The following is a 21,999-nucleotide window of genomic DNA, read 5'->3' on the forward strand; positions in this document are numbered from 1 at the left end:
GACCCGATACGGATCATCACAATGTAATTCCGTGAAATAGAATTCTCTCCTCCCACCGAAACCGTGCCGCCGTCGAAAATTCATATTATTTCTCTCTTTATTTTTTCCCTTGTTTCGATATTTTTTTTTGCCCGCGTTCGAATCTCCGCGGCCGTGTATTGTGTAAACAAACAGCCGCCGCCGCCGCCGTCGAACTTTCCAAACGTTCGCCGAGGCGCGCAGTGTGACCGGTACGCCGAACGCGCCATTCCCTCGGGCGGCCGGCGGATGCGCACACTGCAAGCACGTTTCTTCCCTCTACCATATATTTTTCGGCACGTCGACCACGAACTAATAACACTGGCGAACGGCCCACCGGATAACAGAAATAACTATTCGGATATTATTATTACTATACTCTAACAATAATTGTCGGTCATGTTTACGGATCCGTAAATCGTAGCCGCCGCCGACCCCACCGGCCGACGGATTGACGTTCCCCCCGGTCCCGCACTAATTAACACTTGCGCCGCCGACGTTCGTTTCATTAATAAAAAAAACTCATTTACGCGCGCTGGCACGCGGACTGATAACAATATTATAATTTTTTTTATATTGAATGTGCGAGTGTGTGTGCACACATTAATAATAATATATCAAAAGATAAATCAACACAACATTAGCCTGCGTTGTTGGATGGTTTCGTGCTGTGTAATTTGGCGAGATTGACAACTTAGTTACTGGTTACTATCATAAAGCACTGGCCACTGCCCACCGCCGCTGACAGGCCTCTGGGTAACCGGCGCGGAGGGCCCGAAGACGGCCGCGGCCGCCCTCCGTGTGCAGCGACCGCCGACCGGTCCGAAATTACCGTGCAAACTTTCAAAGTTGGCACTGCCGAAAAAAAAAAACTTTATTGTCCGCGTTTCGCGCCGTCGTTTCTGTTTTTCTCTCCATTTTTCGTGTATTTCTCTCTCTCGGCTCCCCGCCCGACCGTTCCCGCGCCACCGTACCAGTCCTACCCCTCCAACGGCCCGAGACTACCCGGCCCGCGAGCGCGCGCGCGCACACACAATATTTTGGTAATATACGCGACGGACGAACCGAAGTACCGAACACCACACCGGAGTGCCGATGCGATGGTATGTTTGAATTTCGTTACGCCGCGTTTCAGTGTGAAAATTTCTCTTTGTCCCACAGCGCTGCTTTCGCCGGTGCTGCTGCCACCGCTGAAAACGGGACCGCCGGACGTCCAATAGATACCCACCATACCCATCTCATGATATCGGCCCAACAATAGTAACTCATCCGACGCTTTTGTCGCAGACGACCGTGGCACGACGTTCCGTACCGACTCATTCTACGCGTTCCGGAGGCCCGTCGCGAAATCCGCAACGACGTCGTAATAATATTTAATAATGATAATATTATATACCTAATGTTTTGCCATCGTACGATCGACCACAACAATCATAACAAGAGTTATAAGATATTGGGTATTAGCTGGTATTTCGACACGATATTCAGTCGATCGCATATACGTAATAACATTATAATAATGTTATAATTATAATAACCAAACGTTCTCGTTTTCGAATATCTTTAATTTTTAACTCGTAAACTATTACTATCCGTACGTCGACTTTGCTCGTGTATCTCGGCCGATAAGTTTCTCGCGATCTCGCGTGTTCGTGCGATTCGCGCTTTTTGTGGTGCGTGTGGTGCTGCCGCTGCGGCGCGCGTTTGTTCCAACACAGCCGTCCGGCCCTACCGGTCTCGCTCTTGCGCGTGCGTGTGTCAGTGCGTGCGTGCGTGTGTGTGTGTGTGTATGTTGTGCACACGCGAACGCGCACAACAGGTCGTCTTCGCGTCGACTGCTCGTCGCCGTTGTTGTCGTCGCATTTTGTAGCGTAGACGTTTTCGCCAGGCAAGTACGATCAGCGCAATACCGTCCACGTTTTTTAGCCGGTCAGCAGCTGTCCACCGTCCGCGTGTCCGGACGATACCATAAAATATAATATTATCGCTGTTGTTGTTGTTGTTGTTGTCACAATCATAATAATATTATAACCACCGTCGAACCCGTCACGCCATGGACCACCACCAACAGCAGCAGCAGCAACAGTTCTGCTTGCGGTGGAACAACCATCAGAACACGTTGATTTCGGTGTTCGACAGCCTGCTGGAGAGCGGATCGCTGGTGGACTGCGCCCTGGCCGCCGAGGGACAGTGCATGAACGCGCACAAAGTCGTCCTGTCCGCCTGCAGCCCCTATTTCGCGGTAAGCCTCGCCGTACATTTTTTTAGTATAATATATTGTTACGGCCGTGTGTCGTTTTGGTTGTTGTGGACGTCGTCGTCCACCCGAATCTTATCGCGCCGTGGTGTCATCCACGTTGCGGCGTGTCCCATATGTTGTGCCACCGCGTTTTCGTTGTTTGACCGCACGGAGGAGGAGCACCTGTTGAGTCGGCCAGGACGTATCGATTTTTTCGCCCTCGAAACTTCCAACTTTTTCTTTGTTGTCGTGGTCGAGGTTGTTGTTGTTTTTATCATTGTTTCAATGACGGATATCCGTTGTTCACGAAACTTTTTTGGTGGTTTTGTTATTGCCCAATACGCTATTGATGAATCGAAAACGTGATTTTTATTTGGCTGTAGGTTAGAATATTGATCGAAAGCATTGGGGGTAATCGACGTTCACGTTAAACTGTTGCCTGTTGCTCATTGCATTACTCTTTGCACAGCCAGTCTTTTTATTAGTTGGTTTTGGATTTTATGATTAAACTAACCTAAATCTTTATCAGTGTGTGGTGTAGTCATTTATATGAAAAGCTGTGTTCACATTACTTCTCTGCATGGTTATTTATTGTTAGCTCGTAATTGTCTTAAACTATCTAAGTTTTCAAACGTCAATTACTGTTTTAAAAAAAAAAAAACTTTCCATGTTTTAGTTAGGTACCTACTATGATACAAAAACTGTACATACCCAAAATATTTTATGTTAATCTATTGAACTGTCCTTTCATTTAGGTTGGATTAAAAATACTACTGTGTTAGACATATAATCTAGGTACATAATATGACATACGGGTATATTATATTGATATAATATGAATGATATAGAAAATGAATCAGAATATTAAAAGTTGTTAATAGGTCCTATGAAAGGTTATCAGCATCATTAAATTTAGCATACTAATTTACTATATTCTTTTAGTAGATGTCTCCTATAAACTGAACTGTATCTAGTTTTAATTGAGGTGTCAGTAAAACTATTACAATTGACAATTTTATTTAACCATAAAACAAATATTATCTAACAGTAGGTTCTTTTTTAAATTAGCCAGTATCCATGAATTAAATATATTTTTTTATGTAACTAATCCTACCTCCCATATATATATATATATATGTTGGTAAATTTATAAGTATTCTGATACAAAGAATTTGATTGTTAAAATATTAATATATAAAGATTTCATAAAAAATTTCATGTAACTTTTGTATTGTTTGAATAACACTGATATTTTAAAAATTTCTCTATTGATTTATTAATTTATGTATTGGCTATAGAAAGCCAGAATCTTCTGAATTGATTGAGGTAGGTATAGTCATGGCGGTAGTTATGTAAGTAAGTCTGGTTGGATGTGTCTTAAACTTGTTTTAAAGATGTATATACGTAGGATGATGTAAAGTCGAATTTTGATGAGTTACAATCAACAGTTTATTGTTGGTAGGTACCTACTTACCTACTGCAAAAGTTGAATTATATTAATTTTTTAGGGTCCATAATACAATAACAACAATGTAAAATGTTCCATATTTCATAGCTAAGAAACGTTATTTTATTGCTTACTTAGTCAGTTTCCTAAGAATATCCCCGAATAAGAAATAGCCAGCTTACCTTACTTTATACAAATACAATTAAAGTTAGGTAATTTAAAAAATGTCTAAATAGTAATTATGTACCTAGTTTATACTTCAAAGTGAAATTATTATTTAAAAAAGCACCTATTTTATTTAACAGAATATCAAACTGTCAAAACAATTAATTATGTAATTTCAAAATAGTAGAATTAAGTAGGTATGATATAATATTTATTGATACTCTATCATCGTTAATATATCAACATACAAAAAGTTAAATATAATTAGTTGAATCCAGTAGGTTACACAATATAGGTATAGCGCAGGGAACCTTATTAATTTAACGTGGCAAAGCTGCATTTTCATGTCGTTCAATAATTAATATAATATATATAGTAGGTACCTAACCTATTAGTAGTAATGTATATAATACAAACATAAATAATACCAAATTATTACCTAGGTATGATATATTCAACGTTAAAAGAAAAATTGAATTTAACTTTTAAATGTTAATAAATTAATATACCTAGGTTTATTGCTAAACTAAGTTTTAAGTCGTTCACGTGGTCCCTAAAAATGTTCATTTTTAATTGCCTATTCCTGTGAGACGTTACTAGTGTAGGCAATTAAATTATAACTATAAACTATAGTTCCTATATTTAGCTCTATTTTTATATAGGTACGTACATTTTGTGCTTAGTGATATATTACCTTTATTATCTCTATTAAAGTATCAAACAAGCATTAGGTAAGAATTAATTTAATGCAATATTTTTAAACAAACAATAATATAGATTGGGTAAATTTCCTTTACACAAATTTATGATAAATGTGTGATGTTAACCATATTGTTAATGTTTGATTTCTTTTATTATTTTTTCATGGTTGTTATGACATCATATTCATTCTCTAAGTAATTGTTGATTTTAAATTAAAAATTAGATCATTGCATAGTTGTATATATATGTATTTAAAATCAAATTTTCTTAAATAAATATTTTGTATCGATGCATTTTATGATACATATATTTATAATTGTTTTCCATTGCATATTTAAATTTAGGTATAAAATCTAAAGTTATAATAATAATAAAATAAAAAAATGTTTAAATAATATCAATGTCAGTGAATAATTAATAAATGAATTATTGTTATTATTATTATTAGTTAATAGATAAATGTAGGTAATCGAAAACCACTGGATTCTAAATAGTTATCATTATAGTTTCTAACGAAATAAAATATGTTGTTTGAATATTTTTTGTAACTTTATTAAAATATTCTAGTGATAGAAAACTTATTTGTTACTTCAGTAATTTAGAAGAATAAAACAATCAAATCAAGTAATTATCATTATCTCTTTTTTTCATTGGCGGGTCAAAAGGTTATGATTAATTTTTTCGGGTTGATTGTAATTTTAAAATTAAATACTATTTTCTTTTAAAATTTGGTATAGTAAATAAGTTGGTTATCTATAAATCAAAAAACATTGTGTATACTTTTAAAATAATAGGTAGGTATTTATACTTTTGTTAGAATCCAATAATATTGAAGTCAACACAATTTTAATTACCCTTTTTTCTCTTTTAGTTCTACTTACTCATTTTCAATATGTTAATACTTATTAGATATTTAGATACCAAATTATTTTTTTATAATTTAAAATACAATTTTACAACTTTTCTGTATTCAATTTTTATTTTATTGAGACACATGTTAATTATTATTGATCAGACCTTGTTAACAAACTGAAACTATAAATTGTCCAATGATTACTATAAAAAATAGATCAATTATTTTTCTTAAACGCTAAAAACAGTAATTATTAGTTTTGACCGTGTCATTAAAAATTATAAAAATTTTAAACTTTTTATAAATTTAAGATATATATTACAGAATACATTTATTTTTAATACAATTTTTTTAACTAGACAGGTATGTATCATTTAATGGATAGGTATAGTGTTAACTAATTTTTCACTTAAATTACTGTGTATGTTCTACCCTACATTTAATAATGTATTGTAATTTGCATAATTTGTTTAATTATTTATCATTACCTAACTAAGTACAAAAAGTTATTACATAATGTGATGTGGTTAACAAATATGTTGACAATTTGTTGAAAAATAATTCGTAGAAAAAAGTTTATTTTTTGCTTATTAAACTATATTTCAGAGATAAGAGAGAATATTTAGCTTATTTGTCATATTTGAAAATACTCTTTGTACATAATACTAAATATGTAGCAAAATAATATTTTATTCTTTTATTTCTTATTTTTTTCAGTTTAGAGTAATCAATAAAATATATTTGATGTCAAAACTATAATAATTTGTCATTTAATTCCTCTAATGTATTTTTATGAATAAAATGTTTATGTTAATAATTTGAAAGGTTTCAATGCATATTTGTATATGTGTTGTTATAATCTATTATTTTTTTTATTAACTGAACATATGCCTATTATCTATTAATCATTGAAAATTGTGTACAAATTATTATTCATTAAAATATTGTTAATGAACGTATTTGTACCTATAAATCTTTGTTTTGAGATGATATTTTGGTATTACAATATTGGAAATTAAAGGATACATATGTGATAATAGAATAATCTATACATTACTATTATCAGTATAATAAGTAATACTATATTAATTAATTAAATATAAATTAAAGGTATATAAAATATTATTTATTTAGGCATAATTCTTTATCTTTTTTATCTCTTTCTTTTTAATTATTATATTGTTTAATAGTTGGGTGTTGATTTTAAAAAAAAAAACTATTCGTGTAGAAAATGTTATATATGTGTAGTTAATGAATTTGCATCTTAAAATGTAATACCTATAATTTATATTTAGGTCTTTGTTGAATTACTTTTAGTTCAACTGAATGATTTAAAATAAACAAATACCGTGAAAATCTTGTTGAAAACTATTATATAACTGTGTTTAGCCTCATCTTATTATTGCCTTTCTATTTTCCATTCACTGATTTGGTACATCCAACTTTGAGTGTACTGTCAATTATAATAGAAGGCAAATCATAAAAAAAGTGGCCTAGATAGTTTTTTTTTTTAAGATGGTTACTTTGTTACCTCATTTAGTCTTTCAATTATTTATTTTAAAAATTCACTTATATCTATTATATATTGATATGATATTTGTTTATTAAATGTGTATAGAATAAACAGAACAAATACAATTTAACACTTAATAGTATTTTGATTTTTCTTATAGGTACTATTAAAAATGAATTTTTTAAGGAATTTATAAATGTAATAAAAAAAAAGAAAATAATATGTCACACAATAGGCAATAAATGTGTAGAATATAATATATTGTTTAGCCTGTATGTGTGAGGAGAAATTAGCTCATACTTTTTTTTTCTTGTTCCGGTAGACTATTGAGTGTATGACATTATTCAGACAGCTGTCTGATACACTTTGTCAACTTGACCTCTTTTATGAGATACCAGTAACAAGCTATGTGAATTATTATTTAATAATAGCCTACCTACTGTGTTGGGCAGTAGGCACCAATAAAAATATATCACATAACTTATTACTAGTCCCTTTATCTGTACATTTAATTTTAATCAAATTGCTTTAAATAATAATAATTTCTTTGATTGTGTTGAATGAAATGAGTTGTTTTGAATAGTTCAGAGAATTGTTTTTTTTTTTTTAAGTAGGTATTTTCTGATTTCACATTATACTTATGCCAGCTTCTAAAAGTATAATTATTTAATTTTAGCTCAAAGAATTGTAGATACATTTTTTGTTGTTGGTTTTTTTAAAAACTTACATCTTATATATATATACAATATACTGTAAAATTTGTTATAGGTAATCAATTTTCTTATGTTAGGTTATAGGTATTTAAAAACAGAAATATAATTTATTTATTAAATGTTTCATTATTACTAGAAGTATTTTAGACAAATTTTTACTCTACTTTTTTTCTTTTAGATGCTGTTAAATCAACATTTTGACAAATATCCGGTGCTTATACTTAAAGATGTAACATATCAAGAATTACGTTCTATGATGGACTATATGTACCGCGGTGAAGTGAACATTACCCAAGAACAACTTGGCTCATTCCTGAAAGCAGCTGAATCGTTGCAAATCAAAGGACTGACCGAAAGTAGTGGTCGATCTGATCGAAAACTAGATTCTCGAAAAAATGCAACCAGAAATATTTCTCCTGGTCTGCCAAAAAAGTCTGTTACACCTAAAGTTACTGATGGTGCTTTTGATCCATCCATGACTGTCCCACCACCACTGCCACCCCCAACACTTATTGCACCTCCTATACCAAATATAAAACGACGTAAATTAGTACAACCAGTGAAGAACTTTAGTAGTCTTGTTGTGTCACCAGTTAATCCGAGTCGTACTAATGCTAATAGTTTAGATGTTAACAATACACCAAATCCCACTGCACCCAGTTTAGCTGGCGAAGGCAAGGCCAACATACCATCTCCTCCAGTCATTCCTAAACCTGTGGTGGAATCTGCAAATGTTCAAGCCGACGAAGATAATCCAGAGAAAAAGTCCGAAGTCAATGGTTTAATAGTTGAAGATAAAGAAGAAAAGTGCTGGCCTTCTAGTGGCTCAATAAGCGATATTAAACTTGAGAAAACTGATACAGAAGAAGAAGCTAGTGAAAGTGAAAATAATCTTCATAATGATATGTGTACGACAAGCGCAAGTGCTAAGTTAGACTTATCATCCTCACAAATCAGCATGACAAATTTTCGGCCTGAAGAAGGTAAAAATCATTTATTGAATCAAAATTGTATTGTTTCTTGTTGTATGGATTTGTTACTAGTAAACTAATTTAAGTCAAGTCATTGATTGCTAATAATTAGTTATATATTTTATAATGCTTTAACTTTAAAGATGTTATTCTTTCAGGTATGGAACTTACTGAATATGGAGGCATGAACATACCACCAAACATGCAGGATCAAGGTATTTATGACGACTTTGTCATTTGACATAGTCGATTTTGTGTGCTAATGAATGATGTATATTTATTATAGTTTTTCCTTTAGGTTCTTTATGGTGGAAAAACTTTGAACAAAACTCCAAATATGTGCGTACAACTCAAGCAAATCCATTCAGTTGTCAGCATTGCGGCAAGAGGTACCGATGGAAGAGTACATTGAAACGTCATGAAGTATTTGAATGTGGAGGGAAAGAGCCAGTTCATCGTTGTCCTCATTGTGAATATCGCGCCAAACAGAGTGGTAATCTAAGGGTGCACATACGCAAGTACCACACTGCGTTAGAGTAAGTTCCTAGATGCGTCACAACATCCAACGTAAAAGTTTTGAGTAGTTGAGGCTCTCTAACTTTTTTACTTTTAATTTTTTTTATTATTATTATTAAACAAACCTTCATATTTGCTCATTGTTGTGATTTCATGGAAACTTCATTGATCAGGGTTCAGTATTAGCTTCCAATTTTATTGAATGAAATGAAACAATTATTTTCCTAATTCGTTTGAACAAATAATTTTAAGGCTCAATATCAATTTGAGTTGACTCTATTGATTTTATTATAATAACAGTTATTAATTATTATCCATTGTGTATTGTATAATGTCCAAAAATATTTTTAAACACGATGACTTAATATTGTTTCCTAAACATTGGAATTTTTATATGAATAATGTTGTCCTCATTATATGACCAGATGTTTTTGAAACTGTGTTTTTATGTAAAATGTTATATGCATGTGTCTTATGTTAAGTTGTATTTTTTTTTCTTATGTAATTGTAGGACAGTGTGCGTATTATTTTATATAATATTAATATTATGTATGCAGTATTTAAGGATTAACCGCGACACTTGTTCCTAAAATATATATAAAATTAAATGATAATCATCTTAACTTACATGTAAGTTTATTCTCTAGTATTAATTATTTTTATAAGTTGTAGTACTTAAGCGAATTTATCATTATATAATTACGAATTTCAAAGCTCATGAATTGTTTAACGCTATGTGATAAAATGTTTTTTTCTTTTTGTATCAATGTTTTATTATGTATTTTTTTACGGATATACCTCACTGTGAGCTTCCAAAGTGCCTTACGAACATGTGATTATTGAATTTTTACTTAAACTACAGCATTCAGATTATACTCTCGTTTCTAAAACTGTATGTACAACTAGTGTCTTCCAAATGTTTGTTGTATTTTCAGATGTACCTACATGTTTTATTTTTTTGTAAAATTTTTTTTACATGTGCTTTGTTATATGTTAGGTTTGTATTTTTATATGATGGTTAAAACTAGTTGTCAGTAAACTACCATATTTTACGGAACAAAATAATGTTAAAGGTATTCCACACTGTTGGGAAAATGATAAAAATAGTACAATAAGAGGTGGTTCATGTTAAATGAATTTGCTCACGAAATCAAGTCTTAGGATTTTGAATAATACATATCGACTGTTAAATCGCTACGGGTCTTCATCTTATGCACCACTAGTTTTACTTAAAAAAAATCCACTATTTTTCCATGACAATAATTTTATGTTATATATGTGTATATATATAATATATGTATTTAAATATATACTTCATCTGACTGAATTAGATCGATCTGACCATGTACAATGTTTATTATTGTATTTTTGTGTTAATAATGGGCATTTTCCTTGATTTATATTATTTACAAACTACCAATATAAAATTTCGTTTTATTATTTTGTATACGTCTATATTATGAATTTTTTGTAACGGTAAACAGGTTAGAAATATGGTAAGTGCCCTATTTTTTTTATACATTTTATATGATTTATACTTAAGACTAATTTTGTTAACTATTAATTTTGTATTATTAAGTATTGTGTTGGATTTATAATATTATTCGCTTTTTTATGAATCTATTATCATTCTTTTTTTTAGGTACCTACTTATTTAATTTTTCTATGAAATAAACTTGTAAAAATACCTATGAAATTGTGGAAGATTATTTCTGTATCTTAATGTCTAAATGTCCTAATAGAAAAAAAAAACTATGTTTTCTACGATGATAGTTTTGATAAAATGAAATTCAAAATAATCAGCTAGTCACACGATTACATTAATTTTGTTGGTCCAGTTATGAATATTTTGAAAAGCAGACGACGAGGCCTGCGTGTGTGCGGTACAACCTGTATAATAATAATAATAATAATAATATATATTATCAATTTATACGGTTTTGCGATGTATTTATGATTTCACTCGAGGCTTAAGCGTATCTGAAACGAGGAAAGCTATGCAAGCTTGTGTTGGCCACGTATTTTTCTCTGACCGAAACGAATCGCAATTGTTCACGGTCTGCAAGCCACTGCAGGTCATTTACGATTTGAAATTTTTAAGGCGTAAAAAATAAAAATAAAATAAAAAACAAAACAATAGTCCTACCGACTGATGATGATAAATTAATAGAGGAGAGGTTACACGTGCGAATTCGAACGAAAAAATATGCGCGAGGATCTATTGTCTCGGTATTGCCCTTAATCCGTTGCGAAACTTAATACACTTATAAAAGGAAATCTATCGATCGGTTTGATTTTAGATTTCCGACATTTTCCATAGAGCTTTACTAGTTTACTATACGCACGCGTTTATACCACAGAATAGTCACAATAGATATAATACTTCTTACATGCCTACAGCGCAACCAAACTTTTCTATTGGGTACAAATAATAAACGTCCTCGGGGGGCTACAGTGGCTATATTGAAGTAATAATATTATTAAACAGATTTTAAGCTTAAGGTGCGCCGGGTTTTCCAATTTTTCGTTGAAAAATATATTTTATATTTCAGTTGCTGCCTCTTAGTTATATAACACTTTTCCATTAATCTACTGCCCCGATACCTACTTATTGGGGGGGGGAGGGTAATATGGATTATTATTATACAAAAATTACTTGACACGAAAAACTCGCGACTCGTTGATATGCCTAATAATTGTACTTTTGTGTGTGGTACCTATCCATGTGTGCGTTGTGCGGTCTTGTCCGCCGACGGAGAGCCATAATTAAGTAGTTAACCTGTTTAACGAGGAGAATAACTTTTGTTTTTAATAAAAATAATTTCTTAAGAATTACTTTTTTTAAATCTTAAATTGGCCGTCGTATTTTGTTCTCGACAATTGTCGACGTCAAATACATTTATAATAACGAAATCGCAATTAAAAAAATATAAGCTGCCAATTTCGCCACTTAAATATACGTGACACTAAAAAATGTTTCGTCGTCTCGCTACGTAGGTACCTACCTCAACTATAATTTTATTTCGAAAACCTCACAGGTACCTGAGGTACATTTCGCTTAATATGCGCGTACTTGGCATTTCAGTTACATACTAATTTGTAATAATTTGTATATATTATTATAAATAGGTAGGTAAATTGATAAAAAAAATGAAAATTACAAGTACCTACATGGCTACATCATGGATACAGCATACATGTGAGAGGAATCTACCGTAATATAATATTACTAACTTGGTATTCATTACTCATTACTCATTAGTAATTAGTATAGGGCTAGGATTTCAATGCATTAACATTTTTTATTTCTAATCCGCAAATACATCGGTTAACTAGCTATAGCCTATAGGTATTGGCTCATATATACGGATTCATATTCTATTGTATAGAAGTTAAAATTTTGCATATTTCAATCAACATTGATATAAACTGCATATTTAGAGTTTTGAATATTTATTTGAAAGAACTAAAATACTTACTTTTTTTTTTTTATCATAATATATACCTACTATTCATATTATTTATTAACCGTCAGTTAACATGTTAAGCATGGTCGACTGCACAGAATACGATTTTATTGTGGACGCTTGTTAGCCAATGTAGCTGGTATCTACCTCCCAACAAAATGTAATATTTTATCCGTCACATTTAGTGCAGGGCCTAAAATTAAGATATTTTAATACTGCACGCCTAATTCTACACCAAAATATTATAAAATAACGAACATAGACCTAGTAGTGCACATACCACATATAACTTCATTGCATAATTGTTTTTGCTATTTATTAATAATTAGTTATAATAAATACAATCTGAGACAATCTTCTATAAAAGTCGTCGATACCTATATATGACTCAGCATTTTAAAATTAAAAACTAAATATAACTTGGGTTAATGTACTTATTATATTATAAGCCACTCAGAATATGGTGTAGTCGGTATTATTTGTAATGTTAAGGATTTTAAACGAATACAATATGCTAATTAGTAATTTTCAATAATCAATGTTGAATATTAATCAAATAAAAATTTATAAAAGCCGAAAATAGTACTGCACGCAACATTTAAATAAACGATTTCTAAGAATGCAACTAGTTCAAAAGGGAAGGAGTTAAATCTTAAATATGACACTTTGTCAAAGAGTTTTCAAAACTGATGGTCAAAACTCAAAACGTATTATATTAATAAAATAGATTTTAATATTTGCAATCGATTTTTAAATAAAACTATTTAATGTTTGATAGGATTAAAATTTTTTTTACATATTTTTGCATATTTTTAAAAATCAAATGTATATTTTACCATTTTTTTTTTTTTTTATTGCATAATATATATCCGAGCTCTACTCAATACTCATTATAGTGACCTCTGAAAATAGCCGGTTAATATTGCTTACAAAAATAAGTCGATAATATTATTGGCTTAAGGTGCCTCGCGTCCATTGACCAATGTCTTTTCAACCTTCTATATTATATAGTAGGTTTTCCTAGAATTATAGCCCACAAGGAAGAGAGAAGACTGGATGACATTTAAAGATAACAGGTTTTTTTTATGGTTTGCTGTGAAATATATATTGTTAACATATTGTAATATATAGATGGACAAGAGCTCGGGATATCTATAACAAGGTAGAGGCACTATGTTTTAAATTTTAATAATAATCCAAGCTGTAGCTGGAGTGTATCGAAAAATAATTAACGCAGCCCAAGATATGAGCAAGCGAGAGAAAACTGAAAATTATTTTACCTGTAATATTAGGTACCTATATTAATGAATGCCATAACAGGTGGTAATATAGTTAAGGTGATATTTTGTTCCACGGACATTTTGTTCCTTTTTCAAAATAATCAATCGCAGAACAAAAAATCTTAAAACGGAACAACATGTCCTTTAAGGATATTTTGTTGCTCTCGGTGGACTTTTTGTTCCGTTTTGTGAATAATTTAATCCTTTTATAAAATTTAATAGCGGAACAAAATATTACAGTGGAGGTCAGAGGCATTCTCATGAATACTTAATGGAGAGAAGGGGGTTGAAAAAAATATGTAATATAAAATTCATATACTCTGAAAGTATTCAAAAAACTAAATAAGTTTAAATTCGAATGCTACACTATCATACGCTAACACGTTTTAAGTCTTAAGTATTTAGTCACGTCTTTTGTCGCCAATCGTTATTAGTCGGCCTTGTGTACATATATAGTGGTTAAAACGTAAGTCCAATATAAGTAAAATATTGTCCGTCCAATTGAAAAATAAAAACAAGTTGGTAAATACATAATAGTAAAATTTTTTATTTTTAATTAAATTTATTTATTTTTAGAAGCACTTATTTAAATTTTTAAATTTGATTATGCACATTTTTTGGTTTGAATAAATAATAATTTAAACATTTACATATAGGTATATTACAAAGTATTATAGTAAAGACCTTTTTGGGGTCAAAATCGTAGGTGTGCGGTTTTTGGATACAATAATTAAAAAAATTGAGCGGTTTTAACCTACTAAAAGTATGCGGTTTTGTACTTTTGTCCTGTATTTTACCGCGAGTGTATAGTTTTAAGAGTCAACGATATGAATATAATATAGTATAGAGCTATAGTAGATACTATATCTAAGTACGTATAGGGCAATATGAAGGGCTTAGTGAATATTAGATAATTCATAACTATTTATTACCTAACTATTATTTTAAAGTTTTTGATTGTTGTCCACCAGAGGCATGTCATTCATGTCAAACAAGCGGCCCGTGCAGTGGCGTCATTTCAGTTTTCAATAGAGGGGGGCAAAGGTTTAGACCGGCCCGAATGGGTAAAAAAACCGCAAAAATATAAGTAGTTTATTAAGATATCTTCTTTTTTTTATTTTTGAAAATCTATTAACTGCATTATCTATAAATCAATTTTACCTGATTCATTATAAGTATATAAGTATATAAGTATATATATATATACCTTTTATAAGTATATGATATGTTTACAAATTAATATTATCTTAAATTATAATATATTTTTTTTTATTGCTTGCTTACCAGCTCAAGTTTTGTCTGTTTATTAACATGCTAGAAATTATTTTCGATACTTTTCGAGCAGTTTGCGGTAATTTTATATTTTTAGTCGCACCACCTAACCACCCATCTATTTTTTTTAGATCATATTTTGCCCAAATTAAAAGATTAATGTAAACATGCGTCACGAAAAAATTAATTTTAATTTAGGTACTCAACTAAATTAACACAATACGCATAATAGTTGAATCATACACGACTGTCGCAAGTTATGAAGTCCGTGATCAATGATAAATAATAAGAGCGTCAATCGGTTGTTGTTTTTAGAATTTGTAATCATTTTAGATTTTAGAAATTAAACTATACGAGATTATGATACTAACTGTTCATTTTCCTTCACAAAACACACTCACACAAACAAACATACATAAATACATACCCATACATACAATGTGTACGTCCTCACTCCTCGCATACGTCTAAATATATTCCAACTATCAATTAGTAAAAATGTATCATTGTGACAATAATTTCTTAGTACATACTATAATATTTTCTGAAAATATTATACAATTCCCAGACAGCAAATGTTTGACTAAAAATATTATTATAACATTATTATAGGCACGTTTTTGCACTAATAAAATATAATAATGGTAAAACGGCAACAACTGGACACCGGCCCATAGGGCTGCTTTTAAAATCAGACAGGGGCAAATGCCCACCTTGCCCCCCCCCCCCCCAAATGACGCCACTGGGCCCGTGTCTCATATTTTTGTGGCCCGCAGATAATGTTTACTGATAGAGATTCAAAATGATTCTTTTTTTGATTTAAAATCAGATTTGCCCAAAATAAATATTTATGTGTACCACCTAATGCAATTATTTCATGGAATTTTTGAAAAAAAACCCTTATTTTAAGGTGCTGAAAAATTGAAAATTGAAAATCGTTTAGCTTTGTTAGCCTAGTATATTTTATATTATATTTATATTGTTATTATTAATACAATAACCCGGTTAAGCCGACATTCTATTAAATTTTGAGGCTTTTTGACTATCAAATAAATTTTTATTGACATTAAATGTTATAGAAAAAAAAAACTAAAAAAATTAAAATTGAAAATGTCCGTAAACATCTCAAAACAAGAAAAAATATTTTGAAAATTAGGTATATGGTGTATAGAAAAATGCTAATGTAAACATTCTGTGAAAATGTGAAGTATGTAAGGGTATTTTCTTTGAGTTAGGTACTGTAATGATATGCTCACACACCCTTATAATAAACTAAAATTTTACAGAATAATAAACAACGGCCAGACTGTCGCTTGTAGAAATCGGTCGCATCAAATAAAACCATTGACAACGACAACTAATAATTCGACACGCACTCATAACAATATTACGTAGGATGTGTGTGACCTTATTTTATGCTGACGCCAAAGAATAATCTAGTTCCCAGGCCCACAATAAGTTAGTGACAAAGCCACCCTCCACTCTCTGGTCAGCATCCTCGCGTCCGTCCCTTAAACCAGTGCATGAGCACCAGCCACCAAGTAACAACCTCTCAAGTATCAAACCGATTTCAACGAGCGACAACTGGACTTCTTATGCAAGCAATAATCAGTGCGTTCGTTAATTCAATTTGTGTATTTGAAGTAGTACTTTATCTTATCTAAAACCTAAAACTCTTACAATATCGTCTACGAACAACTGCGAATCAGGTAAGGCATTTGATATAATATTTTATGTGGATTGCAGTCAATACGTTCTATGTGCTTTTTTCCATAAAATCATATTGTACGGTGTATTTGATATAATTCTCGAATACACGATCTCGAGAGCCCTCCGAACACCTGGAGGAAGGTAATAGCGTAATTATACTATTCTAACCTTTACTATTTTAATATAACTATCGGCAGGAGCCGTATTATTTTACGTATTTATATGTTATCCTATTTTACGTTATTACAAAGTGGCGCCCAACACAAGTTCAGTTTATTCAGATAAATAAACTGAGAATTGATCAAATACATTTTACAAAATTATATTCGTTATATAAGATTATAATATTTTAATATTAATTTTAAGAATTAATAAAAAAATTATATTATTAATACAAAAAAATATTAAAAATAAAACTTAGAAAAACAATAATAACAAAAAGTGATTTATTTATTAATAAAACATACTAATTTACGATTTACGATTTAACATAGGTATCATCATTTATTATAAAAACAAAACCAATTAATTTATATTCATTAAAATAAAAAATTTACTTATTTAGTAATAAATATATTAATTAAATCTATTAAATTAGTTGCAAAAATATTACAATTAAATAATGGTACATTATTTATTATAAATCTATTTTTTAAAAATAATACAAATAGGTAATTAAATATGGGAGACAATAAAAAACCTTACTTTGAACCCGGAAAATTCACGGGAAATAATTCTGAAAACGTTGATTCTTTCTTAAAAAAATATCAAAGAGCTGCACTTATTAACGGATGGTCCGAATTTGAAAAAAGTCTATATATTCCCGTATTTTTAGAAGGCACTACTCTCATATTTTATGACAATATTATGGATACCGTTGAAAACATTAATTGGTCCGATCTAGAAAAAAAATTTAGACTAGAATTTGAACCCATTGCCCAAACTCATATGCTTCGAATAATGCTTGAAAAACGCAAACAGAAACCGGATGAACAAAGTGTGTCTTACATTAATGAAGTAGAGTCATTGTGTAGGCGAATTGACAAAGATATGTCACAAGGAGAAATGGTACGAAGTATAATGAAAGGCTTAAAACCCACAATATTGAGATGTATAGGAATATTAGGAAATGAAACACTTGATGAACTTAAAAAAAACGTTCGCAAATATGAACTTATAGAGTTTATGACAGCAGATAGTATAGATAAAAACCCATATGAAATTGAAACAGAGACAATTGAAAATAAAATCCAGCAAATAAATACAAACTACAAACTAAAAACCAACGAAAATAGTAAATTACGAGAGGAAATAGAAAATTTAAAAGAAACTATAGGTCAGTTAAAACTATCTCAGATAAACAATGATAATAATTATCAAAACAATTTTACTAAATACGACCCAATTTTGAGATATAACGAAAATAACAGTAATTATATCAATAATAATTATAATTCAGCACACACAAAACAATGCTCGATATGCTCGAAGAATAACCACACTGAATATGAATGTTACTTTAAAAACAAAACTAATATAATATGTCAATTATGCAATAAATTTGGACATTCCGCGATCACTTGTCGTTCAAGTTCAACTAACAACAAGCCAAAAAAATTAAATACAAGGTTAAATTCTTCTGATAATTGCTCATCTTTAAATACAGAAATACGGAAACAAAATATAAATAAAATTAACTGTACGCCCGATGCTATTTATATTGAAGCTCAATTTAATAATATTATCTTACCAATAACAATTGACACGGGGGCAAACATATGTTGTATTAAACAAGAACTACTACCCAGTAATTATACAATAACGCCGAGTACACTACAGCTATCAGGACCAGATAATGAACTACTATGCGTGGTAGGTACAACCAAAATTAAAATCAAAATCGACAATAACTATTTCAATATTGACGCTCACGTAGTAAAAAAATTAAGCAGCGCAATTTTACTTGGAAATGACTTTTTGATCAAAAATAATGCCCTGATCGATTTCAAAGACAGTAACATTATTTTAAATAATAATATAAATATCCAATTAAAAATCAACAATATAAACGCGCTCAATAGTATAGATAATACCAACAATATTATAGAATTAACAGGTAGCATATTTAATTGCCCAGATAACTTCGCTATAGCACACTGTATATCTGCAGATCTCAAAATGAATAAGGGGATAACAAATTTACTATCCAAAGTATACGGTGATACTAAACCACAACTTGCATTACAAGAAATAAATGTGGGGGACACAATACCTATAATCAATAACTATAAAACTATATTTCACTTAATAACAAAAAATTTACACTATCACAAGCCCAAATATAAGGATCTAAAATCTTCAATTCACAATCTAAAACTTGAAGCTACAAAACTAAATATTTCAAAAATTGCAATACCCTGCACCTTAGTTTCACGAATAGACAAATTAAATTGGTCTATAATAAGAAAATTAATATACTCTGAATTTCAAAATATTAACATTAAAATACATATATACTATAAAGATGAACAAAAAATAACACACAATTGTAAATCAAAAGAACACATTAACATAATAAATAACATTCATAAATTTTTTAATGATAATAATAAAAATGAAACAAAAATAAAACACATGATACAACCTAAAAATCAAGCCAATAATATATGTCCTATATTCAAACCAGGAGAAAACGTCCTCGACGATGGGAATCGTGGATTGTATACCGTTAAATCAAAAATGTCCAGTAAAAATCCCAACAATATAATTAAATTCACATACAAGAAATACAGACACTCGATTCATTGATACACAATATAAAACTTAAAGATACGATAAACGATGGTAAGAACACAACGATTAAAATAAACAAAATACAAATAACTTCGATCGAAAATCATACAAAAAGAAATAAAGAATTAAGAAATTAGTAAAATACCCTAACAAACCAATTGATATACAAACAAAAAAAATAAATAATAAAAGGTCAAACAAACCAACACTCTTAAAAATACAAAAAACATTAATCTTTAATTCACAAATACCACAACACTTGTAAAATAAACCAATTAACAATAAAAATACTACCCTGACAAGTATCCAAACTATATATTATGAAAACAAAAAAAATATTAATACCAAATCTTATGGAAGACTCAATCATACTATCAACCTCCTACAGGACTAATAATAAAAACCCCAAATAAATGTTTTGTTTTACTAACATAACTTTAAAAAAAAAAAAAAAAAATCACGAATTATTAAGACTACCTGTATAACTATTATATAACTATTGTATAAGAGTTACAGAATAATAATAACAAATACAAATAACATACCTTAAGTTACTTACCTAAGCACTAAAACCTAATTTAAGTCAGCATAAGAACAAAAATAAATGTTAAAGCAAGTAAATGTATACAAAAAAAAAAATGTAAAATGATTAACCTAATTTAAGTTAGTATAAGATATAAAAGAAAATGTTAAAGCAAGTCAAGTACAAAGAATGTGTAAAATTTTTATAATTTATTTAAGTCAGCATAAGCATGAAAACAAATGTAAAAAAAAAGTTTAAAAAAAAAAAAAATGTAAAATGATTAACCTAATTTAAGTTAGTATAGGATATAAAAAAAAAAATGTTAAAGCAAGTCAAGTACAAAGAATGTGTAAAATTTTTATAATTTATTTAAGTCAGCATAAACATGAAAACAAATGTAAAAAAAAAAAGTTTAAAAAAAAAATGTAAAATGATTAACCTAATTTAAGTTAGTATAAGATATAAAAGAAAATGTTAAAGCAAGTCAAGTACAAAGAATGTGTAAAATTCTTTCTAACTTATTTAAATCAGCATAAGCTTGAAAACAAATGTAAAAAAAAATGTAAAATGATTAACTTAATTTTAAGCTAGTACTAATAAGAAAATAAATGTTGAGCATAAGAAATACCAAAATAAAAATATATATATAAAAAAAAATTAACTTTGTTTAACTTTTAAGTTATCATAAAAACAAAAAAAAAAAAATGTCTATGAACTAAATACATTGTAAGCAAAGTAAATATGAAAAATGTATAATTAGATTAGTTAAAAGTTAAAACTATGTAGAATATATAGGATAAAAACCAAAATATGTAAAAATTCATAACATGTCAACATGACAAATATATTGTACACAAATATTAAAATTAAGAAAAAAAAAAAAACTGTATAGCTATCATTACAACACCAGATAGGGAACTTAAAATATAAAATATATAAGAATAGAAACACATCAATGGAATGCGGGGAATACGAACTTTCAGTTTCAGTTCTATCTTCCTAATTTTTTGTTTTCCAATGTAATATGTAAACTTTAATATTATATACATTGCCCCTTTTAGATTGTATAGTAAAATTTGTTTTCTTTATATATATATATATGTCCAGTTTAAATTGTATAATTTTTTTTCAACTTTCAACTTTCAACTTTCAATTTTCAACTTTTAATTTTTCAACTTTCAACTTTCAACTTTTTCTAACTTTATCTCTCCTCTACATGAATATTTGTATTGCTCTCACTCTCGCCTACGAGTGGTGTTGTGAGGGCACAACACAAAAAAGTGCAGGGTGGATGTAATGATATGCTCACACACCCTTATAATAAACTAAAATTTTACAGAATAATAAACAACGGCCAGACTGTCGCTTGTAGAAATCGGTCGCATCAAATAAAACCATTGACAACGACAACTAATAATTCGACACGCACTCATAACAATATTACGTAGGATGTGTGTGACCTTATTTTATGCTGACGCCAAAGAATAATCTAGTTCCCAGGCCCACAATAAGTTAGTGACAAAGCCACCCTCCACTCTCTGGTCAGCATCCTCGCGTCCGTCCCTTAAACCAGTGCATGAGCACCAGCCACCAAGTAACAACCTCTCAAGTATCAAACCGATTTCAACGAGCGACAACTGGACTTCTTATGCAAGCAATAATCAGTGCGTTCGTTAATTCAATTTGTGTATTTGAAGTAGTACTTTATCTTATCTAAAACCTAAAACTCTTACAATATCGTCTACGAACAACTGCGAATCAGGTAAGGCATTTGATATAATATTTTATGTGGATTGCAGTCAATACGTTCTATGTGC

At 30.0% G+C, this 21,999-nt stretch overlaps 1 protein-coding gene across 1 annotated transcript; it reads left to right on the forward strand.

Annotated features, from left to right (window-relative positions):
• Window positions 1–807: 807 nt before the first annotated feature.
• Window positions 808–10,756, forward strand: LOC132946714 (zinc finger and BTB domain-containing protein 18-like). The gene is made up of 4 exons (XM_061016772.1): window positions 808–2,260; window positions 7,829–8,633; window positions 8,780–8,836; window positions 8,920–10,756. The coding sequence occupies exons 1-4, from the start codon at window positions 2,072–2,074 to the stop codon at window positions 9,159–9,161; spliced, it is 1,293 nt and encodes a 430-aa protein (XP_060872755.1). The 5' UTR covers window positions 808–2,071; the 3' UTR covers window positions 9,162–10,756.
• Window positions 10,757–21,999: the final 11,243 nt, after the last annotated feature.

The sequence above is a fragment of the Metopolophium dirhodum genome, chromosome 6 (genome assembly GCF_019925205.1).
Source record: "Metopolophium dirhodum isolate CAU chromosome 6, ASM1992520v1, whole genome shotgun sequence".
Taxonomy (NCBI): domain Eukaryota; kingdom Metazoa; phylum Arthropoda; class Insecta; order Hemiptera; family Aphididae; genus Metopolophium; species Metopolophium dirhodum.